The sequence below is a fragment of the Petaurus breviceps genome, unplaced genomic scaffold (genome assembly GCF_028583685.1).
Source record: "Petaurus breviceps papuanus isolate PSGF00001 unplaced genomic scaffold, PetGlider_PUasm1.0 188, whole genome shotgun sequence".
Taxonomy (NCBI): Eukaryota; Metazoa; Chordata; class Mammalia; order Diprotodontia; family Petauridae; genus Petaurus; species Petaurus breviceps.
This window is the reverse complement of record NW_027185804.1, coordinates 25,501,474-25,526,708: the sequence shown is the minus strand read 5'-3', so window position 1 is coordinate 25,526,708 and position 25,235 is coordinate 25,501,474. Positions and strand designations below refer to the sequence as shown.

Sequence of the window (25,235 nt, the reverse complement as noted above, 5' to 3'; positions counted from 1 at the left end):
AAAAAGAATTAAAGTTTCATTATTAAATGGTTCTATTTGGTATCAAGGGACAGAACTAAAAACAATGACTAGAAAGTATGAAGAGGCAAATCTAGCTTCGATTTTAAAAATCGTAACAATAACTAAAATTTATATAGCACCTATTTTGTGACAGGCACTGTAATAATAATAATAATAGATAACATTTATATTGCACTTACCATGCCCCAAGCACTTATAATTTTATCTCGTCTGATCCTGGGAGATAGGTGTTATTATTATCCCCATTTTACAGATGAGGAAACTGAGGCAAACTGACATGAACTAATTTGCCCAGGGTCATGCAGCTAGTAAATGTCTGAGGCTGGATTGGAACTCCGGTCCTCCTGACTCCAGGCCTGGCACTCTAACCACTACATAACCTTTTTACAATCAGAACAATGGGAAAGAGCACTTATGAGTATCTGGCTATGTGTGTGGGTGTGAATACCTGACAAGGTTCTCTTCCATCCTGCGAATCAATGGGTTCTACCTCTCAGAAGGGCCCGTTGGCTGATGAAGGGTCATCATCGTCATATCTATGAGACCCTCGGTTTGGAGGGATGGCCGGGAAAGGATTGAGTCTGGCAGAGAACAAAAGAAATGGTCATCAATCATAAGGCTCAGAACTGAAAACCCAGAACCTAGAATGTGTCCTCAGGAAGTGGTTGTGACCAAAGAACGTTCTGTCTCCAGAGAGACTTTGCATCGCAAGTGCTGAGAATCACAATTACAAGGTCGTAAGCAATAGTGATGATCACAGTAGTCATGTTTACAAAATCTGTTACATGTTAGCATATTTCATCCTCAAAATAACCATGTGAGGTCACTTCGAGGGATTACCAATGTCATTTCTCAGATGGTAAAACTGAGGATAAACCATTTACTTATGGCCATACAGCCAGTGTCAAAGGTTGGATTTGAACCAAGGTCTTCCTGACTCAAGGTTGGACACTCTCCACCATGCTTTTCTACCTCTCATAGCAAAGTGTCTGCCCCGGCATTCTGCCCCCTTGTTCTCCCCGCCTCCCAGGCGTTGGTAAAGGCTAGTTAATGAAAAAAGGTGGCCCATCCTTTGGCCTCCATCGCTTCAAGAGATTTTGAAAAAGAGTATGACACATCTTAATTGGACAAAAGTGCCTTTCCTGCCCCCTTTAAGTCCTTGGCTATTAATTCAATAATTAATGCTGTAAATGATTATTCAACATAGGAGGACAGAGAAGTCAATGAGGATTTAGCATCCTGATAAAGCTGAAAAAAAAGATTTAATGTCCTTTAAATTAAGGTCCAAGTATCACACTCATCTGCTTCCCTCATCCTACGAGTCAGGAACCAGGATGGAATTCTCTTGGCATCAGAACTGGATAGGTTTCAGTTAGGATGACCTCAAAATGGTCTCAGATGAGCCATAGGAAAGGACATTCCACAGCAGAGTCCTGCTGGGCACCTCAGTTAGTTGGTGCTGGGTCAGCATCTGAAATAAAAAAAAACTTCAAATGATAGGTTTGGAACCCCTAAATGTTTTATGGCAGACACCTAAGCATTTATGAACTTCATTTATGTCCTACTAACCAATCAGTAGCAGTGGAGCAGAGTAGGCAGAAGATCTGGGCTCTTATCTCGTCTCTGATTCTCATTGGCTATGCATCATTTCACAATTCTGATTCTCAGTTTCCTCATCCATAAAATGGGGACAATAATCCCTGATACAGGGTTGGTGTGAAGCTCAAGGGAGATTTTCTACACCATATATATATATGTATATAATTTATATATACACATGGATATCTTAAAAATATCTTGAATATTCTTTATCTATCACTTTGTTAGGAATTGGGAAAGAGAAGGGAGGGAAGGAAAAAATAAGCATTTATATGCTTAGTATGTGTCAGGCATTGCATTAAGTACTTTATAGATATGTCATTTGGTTCTCACAACAATACAGCAAGGTAGGTGCTACAAAGAGATATCAAGTTTAGCTATGGCACAGCTTCTGTCCTCCATGTCCAAAAGAGGGAAAAGGGACACAAAGAGGTAACCGTAAGATACAATTCTCTTATTACCCTGTCCCCACCCCTTTCCCCAAACACAGGGTTCTGTACACAGCAGGTACTAAATAAGTGTTTGTCAAATGAATGTTAAAGAGTTGGCTATTAATTAATCCAGTAATTAATGCTGTAAAACGATTATTCGACATAAAAGGACAGAGTAAAGGAGGGTCAACATCCCGATAAGGTTGAAATAAAGGAAACAAAGAACCATGTGAAGTCATGGGTGAAAGTAGATGGGAGGTCTTCATGAGGAAAGTGGCATTGAACTGGTTTTTTTTAGAAAGGGTGGCTGAAAATCCATTGGGTGAACAAGGGAGGGCATTCCTGGCATAGGGAACAAAAACTGACAGACATGTTTGGAGGACAGAACAATGTTTGGTTGGCCAATGCTTAGAGGGCATCTTGATGATGAAGATGTAAAGTAGGGCAGGCCCAGATTGCAGAGGTTCTGGGATGACAGGTAAATAAAATTAACTTGTACATAGAAGACAATAGGGAGCCATGGGAGATTCTGAGCAGAGGAGCAATGTAAGGAAGATTCTGGAAGCAGGATAAAGGATGTATTGGAAGGGTGGAAGGGAAAGTGAGAGGACCTATGAAGAGTCTAGTCCAGTTGAGGGAATTGAGCTATAGGGGAAAGAGGATTCGCTTGGTTTTAGGCATGATGAGTTTGAGGTGGAGATGTCCTGAAGGCCAAAGGAGAGTTTACAATGGAGACATAAATTTGGGAGCCAGTGGCCCAAAGGTGATAGCTGAAGGCATCTTACTTTCGTAAGTGGGACCCCCAAAGAAGAACGTATGAAAAGAGAAGACAAGAGGAGGCAAGAGGAACCTTCTTGTTATGGGACAAGATGGGGATGAGGAGTCAGTGGAGGAGAGAGAGGAGAATGTGACATCTCAAAAGCCAAGAAAGGAGAGCGTCTGTTGGTGAGTGAAGAGGCAATGAGATCAAGCAGGATGAAGAACAATAAAAAAAAATCTATTGGAAATGGGGACTAGGAAGTCACTGCTGACTTTTCTGGGGGATAAGGTGGGGGGGGTAAGGCAGTCCAGTCCACAAGAGGCTGAAGAAGTCAAAGCATGGGGAGTAGACAACTTTTTTGTTCAAGAAACTTTGCAGTGAGTGGGGAAGAGAGAGACAGGATGGTAGCTGCATGGGGCAGAAGTACCAGGAGAAAGCTTTTTTTTCAGACTGGGGAGACCTGATCTTGTTAGTAGGAAGATGGGAAGAAGTTACTAGACAGGGAGAGACTGAAGATCTGTAAGACAGAACAGATGACTGCTAGAAAAATGGTCTAGGGGAAGCAGGAAGAAATGAGCCTCAGTTTCTATACCTGTGAAATGGATGCAGCAGCTATTAGATCAGATAAAGGGTTTTTACCCTCAGATCATGTCATAGACTTCACCAGACCATCGTAGGTAGTCTGGAGAAGCTGTCCTGCTCGGAACATTTTTAAATTGATAAAATAAAATACTTAGGATGATAAATGGAAACCAATTACAGTTATCAAATCTGCATACATATACAACATATATGTATGTATGTAGGTAGGTATAGATGACATGTATTTCAGGTTAAGAACTCCTGGATCACTAAAATTCTCCCAGCTCTAACACTTTTAAATTTTCATAAATTTTTCTTCATTTTCAAGTGCTTCCCCCCCTGCCTTTTATCTACATGTGCTCAGCCTCTCCCATTAGCCTAGATGATCACAGATCAGTAATGGACTCCCTTTCACTTTTAGCATCCCATTGAACCTCCTCTCCTTTCTAACTTCTGTGGTTCAGCTAAATTGGCTTTCTCTTTCTTTCTTACCAGTGATACTCCACCTCCTGTCTCTGTGATTTTGCACTGACTGGCCCCCCATGCTTGCAATGCCCTCCCTCCTCACTACTACCTCATAGAATCCTCTCTTCCTTCCAGATTCAACTCAAAACACCACCTTTAGCATTAGGGCTTCTTAACTTGGGAGTCTAGGAATTTGTTTTTTTTTTAATATTCTGATAAGTGTATTTCAATCTAATTGGTTTCCTTGGTAATCCTATGTATTTACTCATTTTAAAACTAAAAAGGCATTTCACAGGCTTCACTAGACTGTCCAAGAAGTACCTGATACCCCAAAGACTAAAAGAATTCTTGTCCTCCATGATGTCTTTCCTGATTCCCACCCCACAACTTCCCTCCATACAACCTTGGATTTATTCCCTTTATATTTATTCTCTATTTACTTATGTCTTTGTTATTTCTCTCATTAGAATACATGCTCTTTGAGATAAAGTATTATTTCATTATTTGTCTTTGCAGTTCCAGCTTCCAACACAGTGCTTGGCACATAGAAGCTGAATAATTGCTTATTAATTGAGTGACCCATTGATTTAACATCTCTCTCCAAGCCATAGAGTTTCAAGACCTTAGTGACTATCTCTGCATTCATTCAATCCAGGATTATTGCCACTGTTTACCTTTCATATGCCCTTCCCAATTTTCCAGTCTTTTTATACTTACATTTCCCCTCCCTCAGTCTCCCCCCACCTCCATGTCCCCTTTGATCCAGTGATACTAGCTTCTTTGTTATTTCTCAAATAAGATACTAGCTCTGGGCTCCTGTTGTCTTCCCTGGATGTCCATCATGAACACGATGCTCTCTCTTCTCATCTCTTCCTCCTGGCTTCCTTTAGGTTGCAGCCCAAATTCCACCTCCCACTGGAAGACTCTCCCAGTTCCCCTTAGTTCTCTCTGATGATTATCTCCAATTTTTCCTGCATATAGCTTATTTGCAAGTTGTATCCTCCCATTAGACTGTGAGCTCCTCAAGGGAGGAAACTGTCTTTGGCCTCTCTGTAGCCCCAGCTCTTTGAACAGTACCTGGAACATAATGGAAGCTTAATAAAAGTTTATTGACTGATTGTTCCCCCCCCCAAAAAAAAGGTCTGTCCCTCGCCTTGGTTCACCTCTTCCCCCAAATCAAGAGGAGAAGGACAGCCAGAAGATATCCCTATCTTGCTGATACATATTTACCTCCCCTAGTAGCATCTCTTTCCCTTAGGTCACACCTCTGTACAGTCAGCAAACACTGAATTTGGAGTCAAGAGGTAGGGTTCAAATCCTGTCTTCCTTTTTTATTATCTTTTTTTTTTACCATAACCTTGGGCATGTTATTTCTCTTCTCTGGGTCTCTGTTTGCTCATATGTAGAATGATTGGGCTGGATTCAATTCTAAAATCATTGATTTAGAGCTCAAGACATCTCATCTGACATCTTCATGATGAAGAAAATGAGGCCCTGACAGATAATATAGCTTGCCCAATGTCACTTGGGGAGTAGGTCACACAGCAGAACCGGCATGATCTCTAAGGCCCCTCCTATCTTGAAATCTCATGATACTAGGGCTGGACCTGGAAAGGTTCCTAATGCCACTGTGTACTTCATGCCTCACAACTGTTCCATTTGGAATTCAAGCTAACCCTGGGCCATTCACTGAGTGCATCTACAACATGACCCTTCATCCCTCCCCCATGCCATGATCATCTCCCCTATAGAGTATGGCTTGCCGGACATCTGTCCTTTTTTGCTTCCCCCCTAGGGTAGTGATGGCTGCCTGCTTCAACAGAAGACCGGATGGCTTGCAAGCATGCCCTGGCAGTGACTGGCAAAGCAGTCTTACTTGAGTGGAAGTAATAGGCCAGATGGATGATGTACGAAGGTCCCACCTGGTCCCTGATGTCCTTTTACCAGCATTCAGTCCTACACAACTAGACACAGAATACTGCAATTTTTCAAGACTCTTGAGGGGTGTGTGAATGTGTGGGTAGATGTGTGGATATGTGTATTGCTTTTATTTCCAAATGAATTATTGATTTATATGACCACGATTGGTCACAAAGTACATATATGAGAATGTATCTCCTTCCCTTCTTTGAAAGGAGGGAATGGATTATGGATATGGAGCACAGTATGTATTATTAAACTTGATTAATGGGTGTTGATTAGTTTTGCTAAACTGCTTTTTTTCTGTCTTTTAAGAGATTCTTTGTTATGAGGGATGTTTCTTTGGGTCGTGGTGTAGAAAGGATATGTCAGGGAATGAAGGTGATGTGAAAACAAAAGATATGAATGAAAAAATTTTAAATAAAATAAATTGAATGTGCAAAGTAAAAAAAAAATGAAAAGAGAAAATGAATGTGAAAATGAAGCTAGGTTTCCCACTGAGTTTCAAATGAAAATGACATGGAAGAAGCAAACTTTACCTTTCTCTCTACTTTTGCCTCCCCCACTTCCCCAAATGCATCAGCATTTAGTATGAAAATACTCCCTGGGACTCAGTCCCCCCGGGGGACCAGGACTGAGAGGGAGCCCCAGAGCCCTTCTCACAGCTTCGGGGTAGATCCGACCAACACCCTCTGGGCTTTCAGAAGTGGAGGGTGGGGGGGAAGGAATCTCTCTTGCCTTTTACTTTCCCTGTTTTCAGCAAGTTCAGAAAATCTTCCTCGACCCAGTTTCCTCATCTTGTCTTGGCATGTGAATAATGGAAACTCAATCTCTCTGAAGCCATTTCCCTTCCACAGAAATCACACAGAGAAGATTTAATAAAATGCTGGACTTCAAATTTCCTGTTGCCTCTGCTGTTCTATCTTGGTAGTTAGCAGAGGGGGAGGGAGGGAGGGGAGCAGACAATAAATAACCCAGCCTTAGACACTAATCTCTCATCTCAACATGAATGGTGGCCTTATTCAGCCCTATATAACCACTTCCAGGAACTTCAAGTCCCACTGTGACCTTGAATGAAGGTCCTACTCACTGTCATGCCACCCCATCCTTTGCAAAGAATGGGATTCACTAGCACAAACACCATCAATTGGGTTGCACTGCCCGTGTGGGAGAAGTTTTCCCACAGAGAGTTCCCCTCACTGGCTACCACCCTTTGGTAGAATGCACTTTCCAGCATGGTGAAGTGGAAATAGAGCTGCATATGTAGTCAAAAGACCTGGGTTCCAATCCTGGCTCTATATGACTTTGGGGGCAGAACCACAGGATTAAGAGTTGGAAAGGACCTCAGAAGCCATCTAGTCCAATTCATACATGAAAGGAAATTCCAGTATAATATAACCTGACAAGTGGATACATATTTCACAGATATAGATCAATATATCTGTATTTACGATCCGTGCTCACTACAGCAGTGAATGAGAAACAGAGTGAGAAAGTTGGGTATGTTGTGTACCCATGAACCATATTGGTGCCTGAGACCTCTTATGGCCATCATATAATAGGATTTCAGAATTGTAAAGGACCTCCAGAGGGTCTCCTCTCCTTTTACAGATGAGGAAACTGAGGTACGATGACTTTTCACCTGGCTAGTAAGAGCACAGTGTGGTGTCGCTAGCTGTGAGAAAACTGAATTTGGAGCTGGGGTTCCAATTCCAGCTCTCCTACTTAGTATCTGTAAGGCTTTGGAAGGTAGGTCGCCGAAACTCATCAAGCCTCAGTGTTCTCACCTGAGAAAGAAAGGAGTTGGTTAGGTTACCCTCCCTTAGAGCCCCTTCAGAGTCAGAATTGGAACACAGGTCCTGGGAATCCACAGCCAGTGCTCTTCCCCTTGCAAAAGTATGACTCTGTAGGGGAGCACAAACTATTTATTTCCAAACTGTCTCTGCTTGAGAATGACCAGTCAGACACCCTCCCACATCACTGTCACAGGCACTGGGTGCTGATGGAAATGAGACACCGGAGAGTAGCTATTGTTCTTCTAAATGACGACACCTCATTGGTAATGAGATTAGATCAAGCCACAGATGATACCAACCAGCAAGAAAAACATTCCTGTCGCTGAAGCGCTGACATATTTCCCCAGCAAATCAAGCACAGAAAAGCAGTGGCAACCTCATTCTCTCTCCCTTCCTTTCCCCCAAAGAGGACCCGTGCTGAATCCATTCATCTCTATGAGTGGATTTTCTCATCTGGTTTCCCTATAAAACAGCTGCTCACAAGGCAACCTGCTGAGCTGCATATCCAGCTGTGAGATGCTCCGATTAGAGGTTTTTTCCAGGGCCCTAACAAGCCCCCCCCCCCACCATCCACTGGCCTGCAAATGCACTCAAGGGGAGAAAGCAAGGGTGGCTAGCCAGCATTTTCAGACAAACCAGCTTCCTGGATTCTGAGGACAGGAGAAAGAATTTCTTTACTCACCTCTCTTGTGGTTAGGGAGGGGAGCTGTCACTAGGTCTCTCTTCCACTAAAATGAGGTTTCCTTATGAAGGTCTGGGAAATGGTTAATGAGGTGATGAGGAATTGGGACCAATGCCAAGCATAAAGTTAGAATTGGGGTGCCTTTGGGGGACCCAAATAGGAGGTAGTGGTCCATGCTTCAGATGCTACTCTGGTCCTTGTGACACTAAGAAAATCATTTAACCTTATTTACAAAATGAGAAAAATAAATCCTGCAATGCTTGCCTTCCAAGATTGGTATGAAAATCAAACAGGATCAAGTCTATAGAGTGCTTTGGAAACTTGGGAGTTCTACACAAAGGCCAACTGTGGTTACTATAATTGTTATTGTCCCAACTTGTGGTTTCATTGGTATGGAGGAATGCCCACGTTGTGAAAACTCCCTTCATGGATACAGATTGACGACTCTTCCATTACCTCTAATGAGAGGGTTAATGGACCTGCCATGGGCCACATGCATGATACACAACACAGAAAAAAACTTGAAATCAGGTCTTTCAGTTCCTAAGGTCAATCCGTTAGTCACTATGCAACATTGCCTTTCTGGTATTTAGACCTGATATGTAATAAGTTTAGGAGAATCCTCAAGATGAAATTCTCTCTACCTATTTAGATTGGCAACTGTCCTACAGCTTCGTGCTTTAGGGAATTGTCTAGGGCCCTGGGAGGTTAAGTTGCCCCAGGTCATACTGCTAGCCTGTGGCAGGAGCGGGTCTTGAGCCTGGGTCACCCTGACTCCAACCAGGGACTGCCTCTACATTCACTACACCATGCTCTCTCTCATTATTTTCAATATTAATTATTGTCATTCCTACTATTACCATGATGTCAAATCCTTGATTGTGCCATCACCCAGAAATGGTCCACTTCCATTTTTGTGGAATCTAAAACTCCTTTATCTTTTCATAATCTTTTGTCATTACATTTTCCCTATGCTTTATGATCCCTAAACCTTCCTTCGCATTCCCTCTATTTCTTCCATTCCCCCTCAGCTCTCTCCCTAGTTTGGCTATGTTTTCTCTACTTCCTTATCTTCATCACTTAGTGCAATCTTCTACTTTTAAATTTCTTTCTTCCTTGTCCTATCATGCCTAACCAAACCTCAGTCCTGGATCACTCCCACTATTTTCCACCTTCACTCCTATTCACACACCACTGAGCAGAAATCCTGAAGCCAGGTTGACTGTGTCCAATACATACTTACATTATCTAATCTAAATTGGGCCCTCATGGCAACAAAGCAACCTTTCTACTCCTCCCTAATCAATTGACTCTCTCCCAAGTATTCCAGAACTTGTCACCTCTTCTTGCTTTTTTTTTTGCGGGGCAATTGAGGTTAAGTGACTTTCCCAAGGCCATACAGCTAGGTTGTGTGTGTGTGTATGTGTGTGTGTGTGTGTGTGTGTTAAGTGTCTGAGGCCGGATTTGAACTCAGGTCCTCCTGACTCCAGGGCCGGTGCTCTATTCACTGCACCACCCAGCCGCCCCAACTTGTCACCTCTTCTTAAGCTTCTGTGGCACCACCTCCTCTCCTCTCTACTGAGACTTCACCTCATATATCACTCTCCAAAATTGAATCCCCTTGCCAAGATCTCCCTCTGCTCTCTTCATCATTTCATATCACGAAGATACCTTCTCCACTCCTTTCTCACATGGTCCTTCTCTACATGTACCTTTGCTTTCATGTCCTCCTGTCTCCTCCAGAGCTTCCTACTATCAGCCCTACTCTAATTCTCAATATTCTACCTACTGGCTCTTTTCCTGATGTCTACAAGCATGCCCAGATCTTCCCCGTTCTTTAAAAAAAAATTCACTTGGTCCTTCCATCCCCACTAATGACAGTACCAAAACCTATCCTTCCCTTCTCAATCAAAATTCTTGAAAAAGCTAACTATATTGGGCACATCTACTTCCTCAACTCTCTCTGTTTTCTAAACCCTCTGTAATCTGGCTTCCAACCTCATCCTTTGGTTGAAATGGCTTTCCCCAATCACCAAAGTTCTTTTTCATTGTCAAACCTAATGGCCTTTTCTCAGTCCCTGTCTTTCTTAATCTCTGCAGTCTTTGATACTGTCACTCAAGCTTTCCCCTTGGATATTCTGTCTTCTCTGTGTTTCTATGATATTGCATTTTCATGGTTAGTATAGCACCTAGCCCAGTGCCTACAACATAGTAGTCACTTAAAAAGTGTCTCGACTGACTGGTTATCTTCCTGGTCTGACCCCTTCTTTGCTACGTCTTCATCCATGTCATTTCCATTAAGCATGGGCAGCAATCTTGTCTTTGTTCAAGGACCTCTTCCCTTCTTCCTCTATACTATGTTGCTTGGGGATCTCACCAGCTTCCATGGGTTCAATTTTCATCTTTATGAACATTACTCCCAGATCCATATATTAAGCCTTAGTTTCTTTCCTGAGATCCAGTTTCTCATTTAGATATTTAGACTGGATATCATGCAGGTATCTCAAACCCAACATGTCCAAAACAGTGCTCATTCTCCCCCCTCCCCCACAGCAAAAAACCCTTCTGTTTTCTAAATTATCCTCAACTCTTCACTTGCATAGGGCACCCTCTACTCCCATAAATGATACATTGCCAAATCTTATTGTTTCTATCTTCCCATCTCGTATTAAAGTCGCATTCTCTCCACTCACATAGCTGTAACTCCAAATACATCCCCTCATCATCTCATGAGTATAGTACTGCAGTGGTATGCTGATGGATCTCCCTGCCTCAAGCCTTTCCCCAGTCCAATTCTTTCTCCACTTTCTGTTTCCCAGGTGATCGTCGTTAAAGGTTGTGTCTGACCATATCCCCATCCTAACCAATAACCTCCAGTGGTCCCTATTGTCTCTAGGATATGACTTTGAAGTGCTCTGTCTGCCATGAAAATCTCTTTATAACCCAATTCATTCCTACTTTTCCAATCTTCTTATCCCTGACTCATCCTCTACACACTCTATGATCCAGTTCTAGACTTACTTGTTCTTCACCCTCTGATGCTCCACCCCCCCACTTCTTTGCTTCTGCTTTGGTTATCTAAATGCCTGGACTGGTATCCCTCTTCATCTTGGCCTCTTGGCTTCCTTAAGACTCAGTTCCAATCCCACCTTTTTAGGGAGGTCTCCCCATCTACCTTTGATGTTCCCCACTACTAGTGCCTTTCCACCCAATTTACCTTACATCCCCTGGTAAATGAGTTGCTCATATTTGTTCCTGACCTACAGTCGAGTGCTTTGAGCTTGCATTGGTCTGATCAGCCACAGTTGGACATACTGTACCCTGACCCCAACAGAGTGTTGCTGTCATGGTCCTCTTCAAGAACAAAGGACAGCAACCAACAATCCAACCAAATAACTCATTATTATCACATTCTCTCCTCCATCAGAATGTAATGTGAGCTCCTTGAAGGAAGGGGAAAGCATTTTGACTTGCTCTGTTTCTCCTCACCTTACTAAGAACAGTGCCTGGCATGCTGTAAGTGTTTAATAAACATTTTTTGATTGCTTCATTGAAAGTCACACAGCCAGTGTATGCCAGAGGCAGGCCTGACCCTGGGTCATCACATATGCAATGTCTGACTCTATTGTTGTTTGTGCTTCCTTCGCAAAGAGGACCATGACTTCATGGAGGTGAAGCCATGACATGCCAGTGAATTGGATTTAAGGGAGGGAGGCTGTACCTAACTTTCTCACCAACCTCACTTTCTCCTCTGGAGCCATATAGCTCCAGTGACCAGATACACATCAGGACGACTGCAGATGGCCGCCCTGGCTCTGTATCTGATACACCACATAACTTTATTATTATTTTACATATATTTATATTAATAACAATTGCTACTAATACTATTACAACCTACCTTCCAGAGGTTTTTTAATCAAAGTACTTTGTAAGACATAAAGCCTCATAGAGATGTGCACGGTTATTATTAAAAACGAAAGGAAGTTACTCAGCTTTATAAAGGCTGAAGCAGGGGTTGACTGGTCAAGGCACTTGGTCCAAGTGGCAGATAATGAGAATTAGTGTAGGATGCCTATGTGCCTCAATTACGTTAAACTGCCTTTGGTGCTGCAGAGGGATGAGTCCCATGCAAATTATCTTTTTTTTTTAATGGAAAAAACAGATTTCTTTTTCTCTTCGTGTGCAACAATTGTCTGGGATTGGCCATGGTTTTCTCTGTCAGGACCCTGATTTCTGGGCTCATTGCCTACCTCCTTGGCCCAGAACTACTCCTGTGGGTGCCCTATGCAAGTACACATGTGCCAGACACCAAGAGGGCTAGTGTATCCCCAGGGACATACAACGGGACCATAGCAGCTTTTCTGGGTCAGGCATCTTTAGTTTCTCCTTTTTAATTAGACTATATATTTAATACTTTTCAAGGGAACTGCTACCTTTTAATTAGGTGATGCCCAGCTAAAGGATAGGAGTGGAAAGGAATAAAGACAATTTCCCAACGCTGTCCCTACCTGCATGGGAAGGGGGTTATTAGTAGGTAAATGCCTTGAGGGCAGGGACTACATAATTTCTGTTTTTACACAGAGCACCTAGCATAATGCATACTGGGTATGGAGGCACTAAGTAAATGCCCATTGACCATCTGAAGATGTATTCCACATTCTGCCTCCATCATATGCCTCTCTGCAAAGAGGAAGGATGGCACGTTTCCCCATTCATCCTTTGGAGTCAAAATCCAGCGAAACCCTTTGCCTCCCTGACTCTCTTCATGCCCCTCTTCTACCTGTCCATTAGTGCTTAGTGAATGTAATCTGGCAACCCTGGCAGGACTGAACCAAATGAGATAACTGGATTTGGGTGGCAAATACCAAAATCCAATCCCTCTTTTCTCACAGAATTCACGCACTGGGAGAAACTGACTCATTTTCATCAGTCCCTTGTGACTCATCTTCTCCTTCCAAAGGGGTTCCAATCTCGGCCACACTGACTACCTTGTGACCTTGAGTAGGTCACATCTCTGGACATCAGTCTCCTCCTTTGTAAAATAAGGGATTGGGCTCCATGACCTCTTCCAGTTTTAAATGTAGGATCCTTTCTATCATCCTGGGTCAGAGATGAGGTTTTTCTTACTTAAAAGAAGAGAGAAGAAAATATGCATGTAGACCTCCCCACTCAGAAGGATGTCTAGCACACTGCCAACACTCAACATAAGTGGAAAAGGTTCAGTTTAAAATATTAGGGCCGTGTTCAGTACGATGCTCCCCCAGGCAGCAAACACAGATGTTTAGGGGGATAAAAACAAGCTGATGGGAGCCGAATATAGAGCCTGCGTGGGGGATACTCAGACTTCAGGAGGGAGGCTCAAACGTGATTATATCATCCACTCACAACTGGGATCAGGACTGGAATGATAGAGAATACAGGTGCCAGTCCAAGCAAGAAGTCTGCAAAGTGCCTGTTTGCCTTTAGGCAGTGCCAAGAACAGAATCTGTCTCTGGTTCATGCGTGGGCTTGCTTTCTGCGCTCCTGAGACAGCAAGGGAGTCTAGTTGCAGCTAAGTCCTGGGCAGGGTAAGAAGAAGATAGTGGATCAGGAGTCATAGGACCTGAGTTCAAATCCCATTTCTGCTACTTCTGGCCCGTGTAACCTTAGGCAAGTCACTTGCCTGGGTCTCTGTTTTCCCATCTGTAAAGTTGGTGGCTTGGACTAGATGGCCTCTGAAGTCTCTCATGGTCCTAAATCTATGATTCTTTGCAATGCATTTTGCAAATATTAGAACATGGAATCATAACCTTAGAGCTATGGTAAGTAGTGGCAGAACCCATATTTTAGTTCATGTCATGGGATCATAAATTTTGAGTTTGAAGAGGGCTTGGAGAACCCCTTGGAGGAGTTCAATCCCCTCATTCTCCAGATGGGGAAACTGAGGCAGAGAGAGGTTTGAAGGACTTGTCTAACTATGAAGAGGGATTTGAACCTAAGTCTTCCTGGGCATGCTTCCTCTCTTTCAATCCAACCCCCCCTCTCCTTGAACCTGGACACTACCTCCCAATATATCATCATCATCACCAACATCATCATCATCATCACCATCATCACCATCACCATCATCACTGTAATGTAATGCCAAGCAAAGGCAACTTCCCAGGTTCGAAATACCAGCATAGGTGCTCTCTATTTTATTCAGTAACAAACCCAGAACAGAGAAGATCAAAACATGACATCATTCAAAATACAGTATTTACTAAGTATGATTAAATAATCTCCAAGTACTACCCCATCCCAGGACCTTCCAATCATTCAATCAATTACAAAGTCTCTGTTCTAAATACTTCTCCACCCCTAGGCTATACCTTAATTAAGTCCACCACAAAGCCCCTCTTCTCAAATGGAGATTAGTTTCCAAACATAAGTAAAATACATTCATTTGCTCAACCATAGAACACAAAAAGGTCAAAAGTTCCCCACCCCTGGATCACAATTGAATCTACCCCAGAGTTACATCAAGTTTAAACACAGCACTTAATACCCAAATGGAGGTCTTTTCTTCATCTTGACACGAGGCAAGTTCTCAGCAATCTTAGTTCCTGGGGAGACAAGGCTTAGCAAGGCCATAAGATACATTGCCAGTCCCTTCATGAATTTATCCTCTGTCTGTAGAACAGTCCTAGAACCCCTGAACACATTAGCAAAGCCCTCTCTCAGGATTTCTGTAAACATACAACAAGAAAATCCTTCTTCAGGGCGTCTGAACCAACAGAAAGGCTCCCAGACCCCTGCAACAACAGCACTGTCCTTCACCAGTGGACAGTATTCATTCTGTCTGCCGGACAGTCTCCAGACCCCTGCAACAACAGTACTGTCCCTCACCAGTGTACAGTATTCACTCTCAGTACTGTCCCTCACCAGTGGACAGTATTCACTCTCTGTCTGCAGGACAGTCTCAGGCCTTCTTACCCAAATGCCAGGTTCCAGGACTTCTTCAACAGGACAGTCTTTCACCAGTGGACAAATCTGGCAAAATAACATCAAAACAGACAGACAAAGTACCAGCAAAACAGCCATGTCTCCTCAGTCCTTGGCAGCTCAGGGGGCAGGTCTCAAAAGTCCAGGGCAATTCAAAGCGGCCACCAGCAATCTCTTAGTCTCTCCCTCTCCACGAGGTGCTGCTTCCAAAAAGAACTTCCGCCTCTCTCTTGTCTCTCCAAATCTACATCACCAGCTCCTCCCACTTCAGGACTTTCTTTTCACATCAACAAGCCCATCCCACAGGTGGGATTAACAAACTCTGGGTTTTAACACAATCAGTTTGAAAACCAAGCCAATATAGGGGAATCTTTAATTGCCATTACTATCACAATCACCATCAGCATCATCATCATCATCATCACCATCGTCATGCTCACCACACACTTCCTTATAAGCTAGGTGCTATTATCACGTCTATTTTATAGATAAGAAAAAAGGCTCAGAGACTTCAGAGACTTAACTAAACGGTGCTATCGATAGACGGTCAGGATCTGACTTCGGACACTTACTAGTTGTGTAACCCTGAGCAAGTATTTAATTCATTCCTGTTTGCCTCAGTTTCCTCATCTGTACAATAAGTGACCATAATAGCACCTACTTTCCAGAATTGTTGTGAGGATCAAAAGAGACAATAATGACAAAATGCTTAGCATCATGCCTGGCACATAATAAGCACCACATAGATGTCAGCTAATGTTATTATGTTATTATTTCCCTGGGTCACACAGGGAATAAGTAGGAATAAGAACTCATGTCTCAGTGCCATCATTATAATGGAGGTAGAAAAGCTTGCAAATGTGAAGCATTTGGCTAGCGTGTGTCCTCCTTCTTTCTGGGCTTACCTATGTGTCTGCTTCTTAGTCCCCTGGAGGCAGGAGAAGCTCTGGTCACACAACTTACTAAGGCTAAAAAGCCATCGAAACTCCAACCCCAATCCGGTGCACTAGTGACTGACGATGATGTGTCAGATTTGGTTAATATGAATCTGCCCCTATCACGAGAAAGGCTGTGCAGCCCTGACAGCTGAGGAGACGAGTGCCACATCTAATCTGACTTCATTAAACCACACCAGAGGGTTTGTCTGAATTCCCAAAAGGTGCTGCTTGCATAGAAAATACTAGCTTTGGCAGCAAGAGATGAAGATGATCCAATACTGAGGCAGGGAAAGGACACAGCATGTCCTGAAGTGTTTGGTGCAGAGTGAAGCATCCAGGACACACAGACAAGGGGGAAGCTGCCCCTTTGGGAGCATCTCTCTGGGGGAGACCTTGACATGATAGGCAAGAAAGGGCCCAGTGGAATGACTGGTCCATAATCCAATCATTCCTCTCATCTCCTGCCTTGTTATTTTCGGGTAGAGAAACACTGCCTTGAGAGGGCAGTGAAAAATAAAAACATGTCAAAATGAGGAACAGCCCCTGTCTGCCCTCAAGGAGCTTACATTCTAATCGATGATACAACAAATAGAAAGCTAAGAAAATACCAATAATAGCAGCAGTTAGAATTCACATGACACTTTAGGGTGTACAAAATACTTTACGTATATGATCTCATTCTGTCTTTACAACAGCCCTAGGAGGTAGGTGCTATTATTTCCTCCTTTTACATCTGAAGAGAGAGGTCAGTAAGAGACTGGAGCAGGGTTACAGAGAAAGAGTCAAACTTATATCTTCCCGATTCTAAATCCTTTGCTCTATCCATTTCACCACCTCTACCATCCTAAGACCTGGGAAAACCAAAATGGAGAGGGAATGTTATGGAGAAAACTAAATGTTTGATATAATGGAAGCTTAGTGTTGGAAGGGACCTCGTATATCATCAGGTCCAATCTCATCCCCAGAGCATCGATCTTTTCTATAATACCTTGGGATAGGTGAAGTCTTCTAATGTTAACTTGAATACTGCCACTGATGGGTTGTTCACCACTCATGATGCAGATATCTCATTCCATGGTTAGAGAGCTTTGACTAGTTGGTCAGAATGAAGAAGGGTTCTATGAGCTGAAATCTACCTTTCTGACACCTTCCTCCCATCGATTCTAGTTCTACCCTTATGAACAACTTGGAATAACTCTTCTCCTTCATTCATACAAAACCTTTTCTATTCAATTCAATCAAATCTGAATTCAGTTCAATTAAATTAAACTAAATTCAATTGGATTCAACTCAATTCAACTGAATTGAATTTATTTCAGTTCCATTCCATTCTGTCTAGTTCTATTTTATCCTATCCAATTTAATTTGATAATCATTTGCTAAATAATAACAGTAGCTAAACTTATATAGGTTTTAAAGGGTAAAAAAGCATTTATGCTCATCATGCTTAAGACACTGAGCTAGGCTTGGGGATATGAAGAAAATAGAAAAACAATCTCTGCCCCCAGGGAGCATACATTTTACTAGAAGATATAATGAATAAACAGACAAGAAAGTATGAAATAATTAGAATTAGAAAAGAGCATAAATGATGAGGGGTGATCATGGAAGTCTTCCTGGAAAAGGTGTTATCTTGGCTGAGCCTGAAAGCAAGCCAAGGATTCTAAGGGAAGAAAGTGAGGAGAGAAGGCATTTTAAGCATGGAGGACAGTCAGTGTGGATATATGGAGGGGAGAGATAGCAAGCTTGTTGGTTTGGCTCAGAGGGTCATAGAATGTGTGAGTGAAATAAGACTGGAAAGGTAAGGTGGGGCTAGATTGCAGAGGACTTTAAATGGTGCACTAGATGTAATAAGGAACCAGTGATGATTCGTGATGAGTTAGTGATATGATCAGATATTCACCTTAGGAAGATTATTTTGGCAGCCACATGGAGGGTGGATAGGAAAAGGGAAGAGCCTTGAGGGAAGGAAGTCAATTAAGAGGCTACTTCAATAGTCCAGGTGAAGAGGTGAGGATGAGTGATGTGTCTTTGTGAGAGGAGAAAAGGACACATGATCAAAGGATGTAGAGGCATATCAGTCTTAGGGGAAGCCAAGAGCTGGGGGGTGACTCCAAGTTTGCAAACATGGGTGACTGGAAAGATGATGGTACCTTCCCTAGAACTAGAGACGTGTGAATGATGAGTAGGTGGGGATAGTTTTCAGCTATTTGAAGACATCATATTCTGTGCTATACTATAACTTGTTTACTTGTTGTATTCCTCATAGTAAGAGGTGACCCTTAGGATTGAGAATCATGCTGGGTTCAACTTTGTATAGAATATGATAAGTGTTTTTTGGATTGAGATGAATAGATACTCTCTCATTATAGCTCCCAGGAACAAGCTCTCCTTTATCTGCTGGAAGGCTAATAGAAAAGAGATGGGAACATTACCCTTTATTCTGGATTTTTCCAGAATTTCAATATCACCAGAACTTGGTGGCATAGTAGCTGGAGAGCTATACCTGGAGTCAGGAATATGTGAGTTCAAATCCTACCTCAGAGACCTGAGCAAGTCAATTAAAATTTACTTATCTGTAAAATAAAGAGGTTACACTCAATGGACTCTAAGGTGTCCTGTAGTTCTAAAATCTATGATCTTATGATAAATTCCAAATTTTTTGCGGCACCATCTGTTCCCATATCAATCATGAGACATGTCAGTTATCAGGCTCTTGGCAAGTTCTCAGTCATAACATGCCCTCTAAATTCTTCACCTGGAATCCATGAATTTGCTTCTTTTTTTTGCTTAAATTGGTTAAATTAAATACATTTTAATAAAATAAATTTAAATTTGGATAATTTTTAAAATTTAAATTGATATATGTATTTCAATATAATTGGTTTCCTTTTGTGATCCTGTGCATTGTATTTTGTACATTTAGACACATTATTCTGAGAAGCATAATCGGCTTTATCAGACTGCCAAAGGGGTTCGAGGTGCCAAAACAAATAAACAAACACATGATTAAGGACCTCTGTCCTAAAGATAGAACACCTTTCTTTTGGCTCCATCCAATTTACTTATTACCACATTCACAACCTTCATCAAAATGAAAGGAAGATTAAGTGTAGAGGTAAGAGCACTGGACTGGCCATAGACTTGCCTATATAATCTTCGTAAGTCATTTAATTTCCTCTAGGCTTCATTTTCTTTATCGGTAAAAATAAGGCACTGCTGTTCCTTTCAGCTCTAAATGCCTTGGAACTCAGATCCTATAGCCTCTATCACATGACAATAACAGGTTTCTGTGCATATCCACATCTTCCTGATTGCCTCCAAGAAGCTTGGGAGACTCCTACCAAAGCTCTGGACTCACCTTCAAGGGAAGAGCTGCAAACCTCTTGAATAACTCCTGGGCTCCTGGATACTCTTTTTCTTCTGTATCAAATTCTTCCTCTAACAGCCTCCTGATAGTGATTTGGATTACCTTTGTTAGAACCTTTTTCTTTCTGACTCCCTAGACAGGATGGATGAAATAATCCATGGAGGAACATTTCATCTCTGAAACACAGAGAGCCAATCATAAAACCCCTTGAACTCCTTCTCAAGTGGCGACACAGGCTCATATTTAAGACAAGTCAAGTTGAGTTCAATGAACATTGATTAAGCTCCTACTTTGTTCCAGGCACTGTGCTAAGCCCTGAGGATATAAAGGAAAGCAAAAACATGATCCCTGTGCTCACGGAGCTCACAGCCTAGTGGGGCGTTAGATGCAAACCGCTACGTACAAGCAAGATACCGTAGATACAGGATAAACTGGGAGGAAATTGTACCAGAGGGGAGGCACTGACACTAAGGGACCAGGAAAATCTTCCTGAAGAAAGCTGAAATTTAGAAGGAAGTCAGAAGATGGAGAAGAGGAGGGAGAGAATGCCAGGCATGGGGACATAGGCGAATGATGCACAGAATTGGAAGCTGGTGGGTCTTGTTTGAGGAGCGGCAAAGCGACCAATGTCATTGGATTGTGGAGTACACAGAAGGGAGGGAGGTGTAAGAAGACTGGAAAGAGAGGAAGAGTTCAGGATTGATGTGGATTCCTCTTTCAACTTCATTTTAGAAGGCTAAGTTGTCCTGATCATCAAAATATTCATCACCTGGTGTCTAACCTATCAGTGATGATCCTATCTGAAAATGATAATAAGATAATATATGAAATGAAATATATGAATATAAAAATATAATAAATATCACAGGAATATAATAAGTATAGAGAAAAAGACCATGTTCAAAGAGTCTTATCATCTCTGACATTTTGTGTTCTAAGGCCCCTTCCAACTCTGACATTCAAGATTCCAAGGATACTTCCATTTCTAACATTGGAGGTTTAAGATCTGATATTCTGTGTCCTTCCAGTTCTGACAATTTGTGTGTCTATGTGACTTTTCTTATTGATCCCAATATCAGTAAGGGAGAATAACAAGTGTTCTTGTACAGGAAAAGTTAGACTAAAGGGACAAAAGGAACTCTCCCACTCATGTCTTTGGGGAAGCTCTGTCGCCTTCCAGAAGACAGGTTAACAAAGCATATAGATTTCATTTTCTACCCATCCACCCACTCAGCACTCAAAACCACCACCCTCCTCATTGGTGCTAGCAAGGCTCTGCTTGGGGGGAGTGATCGGGAAGGGATGTTAGCAAAATAAACATCACAATAAACTACCCAGAGGAAAAGACAAGAGCATTCTTTGGGCACTTATTTTTCAATATAAAGACATTACAGTAGTGCAAACAATAAGGCAGGCTTCTACCAAACTATTTTTAGTGCTCTTTGATTGTAAATGCAGAAAAGCTCCAGAACGCAGAATTAACACTCCTTTTATATTTAGTTATTTATTTATTTTTGTTCAAGCCAGCAGAATGACTTATTCCAACTGGAAAGAGAAAGCTAGTTTCTTCCATATATTGCTTCTCCAGCCCTCCCCTTCCCTGAGTCTGGTGTCTGATATTGCTATTGGGTCTGGTAGGACTGATGGGGCTTGGCTGCTGATCAAATGCCTTTTCTTTCCCACCACAGAGGATGGGGACCAGCCAGGCTTAGTCAGTTTGGCTTAACTTGTCCTTCATGTTCCTTTGTCCAGGATATTTTGGAGTTATTTTGGAAATAGAGTGGGGTTGTTTTTCTTCCTCTTTCCTTCCTCTTTCGCTCCTCTCTTGTTTTCTCTCTTCTGACCTTTCTCCTCCACCACCTCCTTCTTTCTCCCTCTTCTTTTTTTTTAAAAAATGATATCAGATAGTAAAGAATGGGATCTGTATGACCTTGGACAAACCATTGACTATTTTTGGGTCTCAGTTTGATCATCTGTAAAATGAAGGTAGAACTGGATGATGGGAGATAGTGTGATGTAGAAAGAGTGATTGCTGTATTGGAAGTCAGAGGACCTGGGTTAAATTCCTGGCTCCATTACTATTTATGTGATCTTGGGCAAGTGATTTCACCTCAGCCTCCTCTTCTGTAAAATAGAGGGGCTAGGGTGGCCAGGTGGCTCAGCGAGTAAGAGCACCGGCTCCAGTGTTGGGATGACCTGGATCAAATCTGGGCTCAGATACTCAGCACCACACCCAGAAATAATAACTGGCCGTGTAACCTTGAGCAAGTTACTTAACCACAATTGCTTTAAAAAAAGATAGAGGGGCTGACTCTCTGATTTCTGAATCCCTTGTGCCTTTGATATTCTGTATTGTAAGGTGCATCCCAGCTCTGGAATTCTCTGATACTGTGACTCTCTCGCCTTCTCCCCTCTGGGTAACAGTTTCCCATCTTATCCAAGAATCCTCCCAGCTCTGCCATGCATGGCCCTAGTGGATTAGTCAATTTCTCCCTCTGACACATACTGGCTCCATGACTGGGCAAAATACTTAAATTTTCAGTTATTCTTGGCTACCCTCCCAATACCCCTTAATTCTAGTAGCAATCCGCCAAGCCTGGAACTCTCTCCCTCCTCATCTCCACTTCCTGGCTTCTCTGGCTTCCTTCAAGTCCCAGCTAAAATCCCACCTTCTGCAGGAAGCTTTTCCTCATCCCACTTAATGCTAGCACCTTATCTCCTCTGTTGATTTTCTCCACTTTACCCTGTCTATAGCTTGTTTGCATGATGTCTTCCATTAGACTGGAAGGTCCGTGAGATCAGAGATTATCTTTCACCTTCTTTTCTATCCCATCATTTAGCACAGTGCCTGCCATATAGTATGTGCATAATAAATGTTTGTTGACTGACTCTAAATTGCAGAAAAGGTGCTGATCTGCATTGATAGATGGAGTTTCCTTGAATGAGAGGCCCCTATAGCAATGAAATCTACATACAAAGTTTTGCAAAATGTTTCCAAGAATGTGAGAGCCATAAATAACCAGGGGATCAGGAAAGTCTTTATGGAGGAGTTGGTACCTGAACTGTTCTTAAGAGAAAGTTAGAACCATAGATTTACAGAGTTGGACCGCTTTTCAGTCCTCTTTCAATATGAAGTTTTACCGCTACTCATGGATGGTTTCCAACTCTTACGGATAGAGAGAAAAGAATTAAACTCCCTGATATGATCTCACCTTTCTGATTAAGCAAAACATGATCATTTATACACTGTCACAGGGCCCTGAAGCATTGAATTGAGAAGACTCAGGCCCTCTGGCCATCTTCAGTCTGCTCCCTCCATCCTTCAGAACCTTTTGACATTATCACAGAATCTCAGCATATCCATTACAACAAAATTCCAATGCAGCCAAGGAAGTCCGGAGGACAGTATCATGGAATTTAGCTTGTAATAACAAAATTTTCTGTATATTTCAATGTTAAAAAGCTTCAGATTTGGAAGAGACCTAGCCACAGTCTAGTTCAACACATTTGGAAAGAGAATCTTCTCTACAACATACTTAAATCATGATCTGGCTTTTGTTTGAAACCCTCTAATGATGGTGAACTCACCAGAATCAGCCTATGAAATAGCTTTAATTTTTAGTAAGTTTGTCCTTCCTTATTTATGTCAAGCCTAAATTTTCTACCTTTTGATCTTAGTTCTGCTTTCTGTGGCCAAACAATACATCTCTAATAGTCTCTCCTGTGGGAGAGATGTTCAACTATCTGAAGGTAACAATTGTATGCTCCCAGTCCTCCCCCACTTCACCCCCAAATTCCTCTCTTCACCAGGGTAAAATATCCTCAATTCCTTTAGTTAATTGGTAAGGTGCTCTTTTCTTCCTTAAGGACACAGATGATGAAGTGTGACTTAGAAGATTGACTTCTAAGGCTAATTGTCCAAGTCAGCTCCAGAAGCCCCATACAGGGGTTTATCGAAGACAGCTCCAACCAGGAGTAGATTGTAAAATATTTGGAATACAAATTTATACCTCGGATGTCTGCAAACATTATACATCAGTATTTGATTTGTTATTTAGATGATTGTCTAGATTTTAAAGAAGGTCCTCCATAAATTGATAATTACCAAATCAATAAGCGTTTATTATGTGCTAGACATTGTGCTGGCTCTGGAGATAGAAAGACAAAGACATAACAGTCTCTACCCTCAAGAAGCTTATATTCTGCCAGGGGAAACAACATGTATACACAGTGCATATACATCCTATATGTGTGTGTATTTGTATATATGAATACAAGTAAATACAAAATACTAGGAGGGTAGGCTTGAGGGATCAGGAATGGCCTCATGTAGAGAGTGAGACTTGAGCTGAGCTTGAAAAGAAGCTAGGATTCGAAGAGACAGAGATGAGGAGGAGGCACCTTAACTCCCTAGGCTGATTTTAATAGCTAATAATAACAGCTAATATCTATGTAGTGTTTGCTGTGTGTCAGGTGCTTTGCTAAGCACTTTTCAAATATGATTTCCTTCAATCCTTATAGCAACCCTGGGAGAAAAGTGCTATTATTTTCATTCCCATTTTACAGATGAGTCAACTGAGGCAGACAGAGTTAAATGAGTTGCCCAGGCTGGATGTGAATTGAGGTCTTCTGATTTCAGGCTCAGAATTCTATTCATTGCTTCACCTAACTACTTCTCTTGATATACTCTATGTATGGTTTACCCAAACTACTCTATTCTTTGTCTTTCAAAAGCAACATCATTCACTTCTGGTCCTGCATGACTTTTATTTACACTTCTCTGAGTATCTGGAATGCCTTCCTTTCCTGCCACCCCTCATCTGCTGAAGTTATAACTTGCTCTTTAAAATCCAAGTCAAATGACACCTTCTCCATGAAGTCTTCATTGATCTCGGTCAGTAATGACCTTTCCCTTCAGTCTTATGCAGTTCTTTGAACTCTCTATTTTATTTATCATCCATATAATTGTGTGTATTGTGGCTATCTATGTTAGACTATAAACTCTATGATGGCAGGATCATGTCCTTTCTAGAAATGTTTCTATCTCCTTTAGTGATTGGCATAGTGCTCTGCACATAGTAGATGTTTAATAAATATTGGCTGATTTGAATTGAATATTAAATAAATTCCATCCTCTTCTCTTGAACAGACTTCACAATGGCTTTCCATTAATGTTAATATGGTCAGTACTCTATGGTTATAGAAAATGGAAATGTCACCAATCAAGTTTTAAGCACCTGGTCTGTACCACACATAGTGCTAGATGCTAGAAATATAGAGATAAAAAAGAAAAAGAATCTGTCTTTGAAGAACTTAAATAGAATATATGCTCCCTGAGATGTTTAATAAATGCTTATTGAGTTGGAATTCCATCTACACATTCTCTAAACTTCATTTATAGCCTAAATTTCAGCATCCACAAGTAATCAAAACTTCTACTGGAGTAATTAACAAATTACAATGTGGATTTAGGTGCCTCAATTCACAGTTTTCCCTTGAATGTTTCCTTAGTTACATTCTTGGGATATCCTTCCTGTCCATTCAAATTCTGCCCATCCTTCTAGACTGAGCTCAAATTCTGCCTTATCCCTGAAATGTTTCCTGATTATTCCAGACCACTGTGATCTCTTCTTCTGACAAACTCATCACACTTAATGTTTGTACCACTTAATTGGCATTTAATCATACATTGCTTTGGGGCATCT

At 41.8% G+C, this 25,235-nt stretch overlaps 1 protein-coding gene across 2 annotated transcripts in view; it reads right to left on the bottom strand.

Moving 5' to 3' along the window:
- The window catches only part of TRIM44 (tripartite motif containing 44), a 232,828-nt gene that overhangs the window by 67,373 nt on the left and 140,220 nt on the right, over positions 1-25,235 (bottom strand). For both annotated transcript variants that reach the window (XM_069091434.1, XM_069091433.1), the window contains exon 5: positions 470-602. In XM_069091434.1, coding sequence (XP_068947535.1) covers positions 515-602 — 88 coding nt within the window. In that variant the 3' untranslated portion in view covers positions 470-514. The remainder of the gene's footprint in view (positions 1-469; positions 603-25,235) is intronic.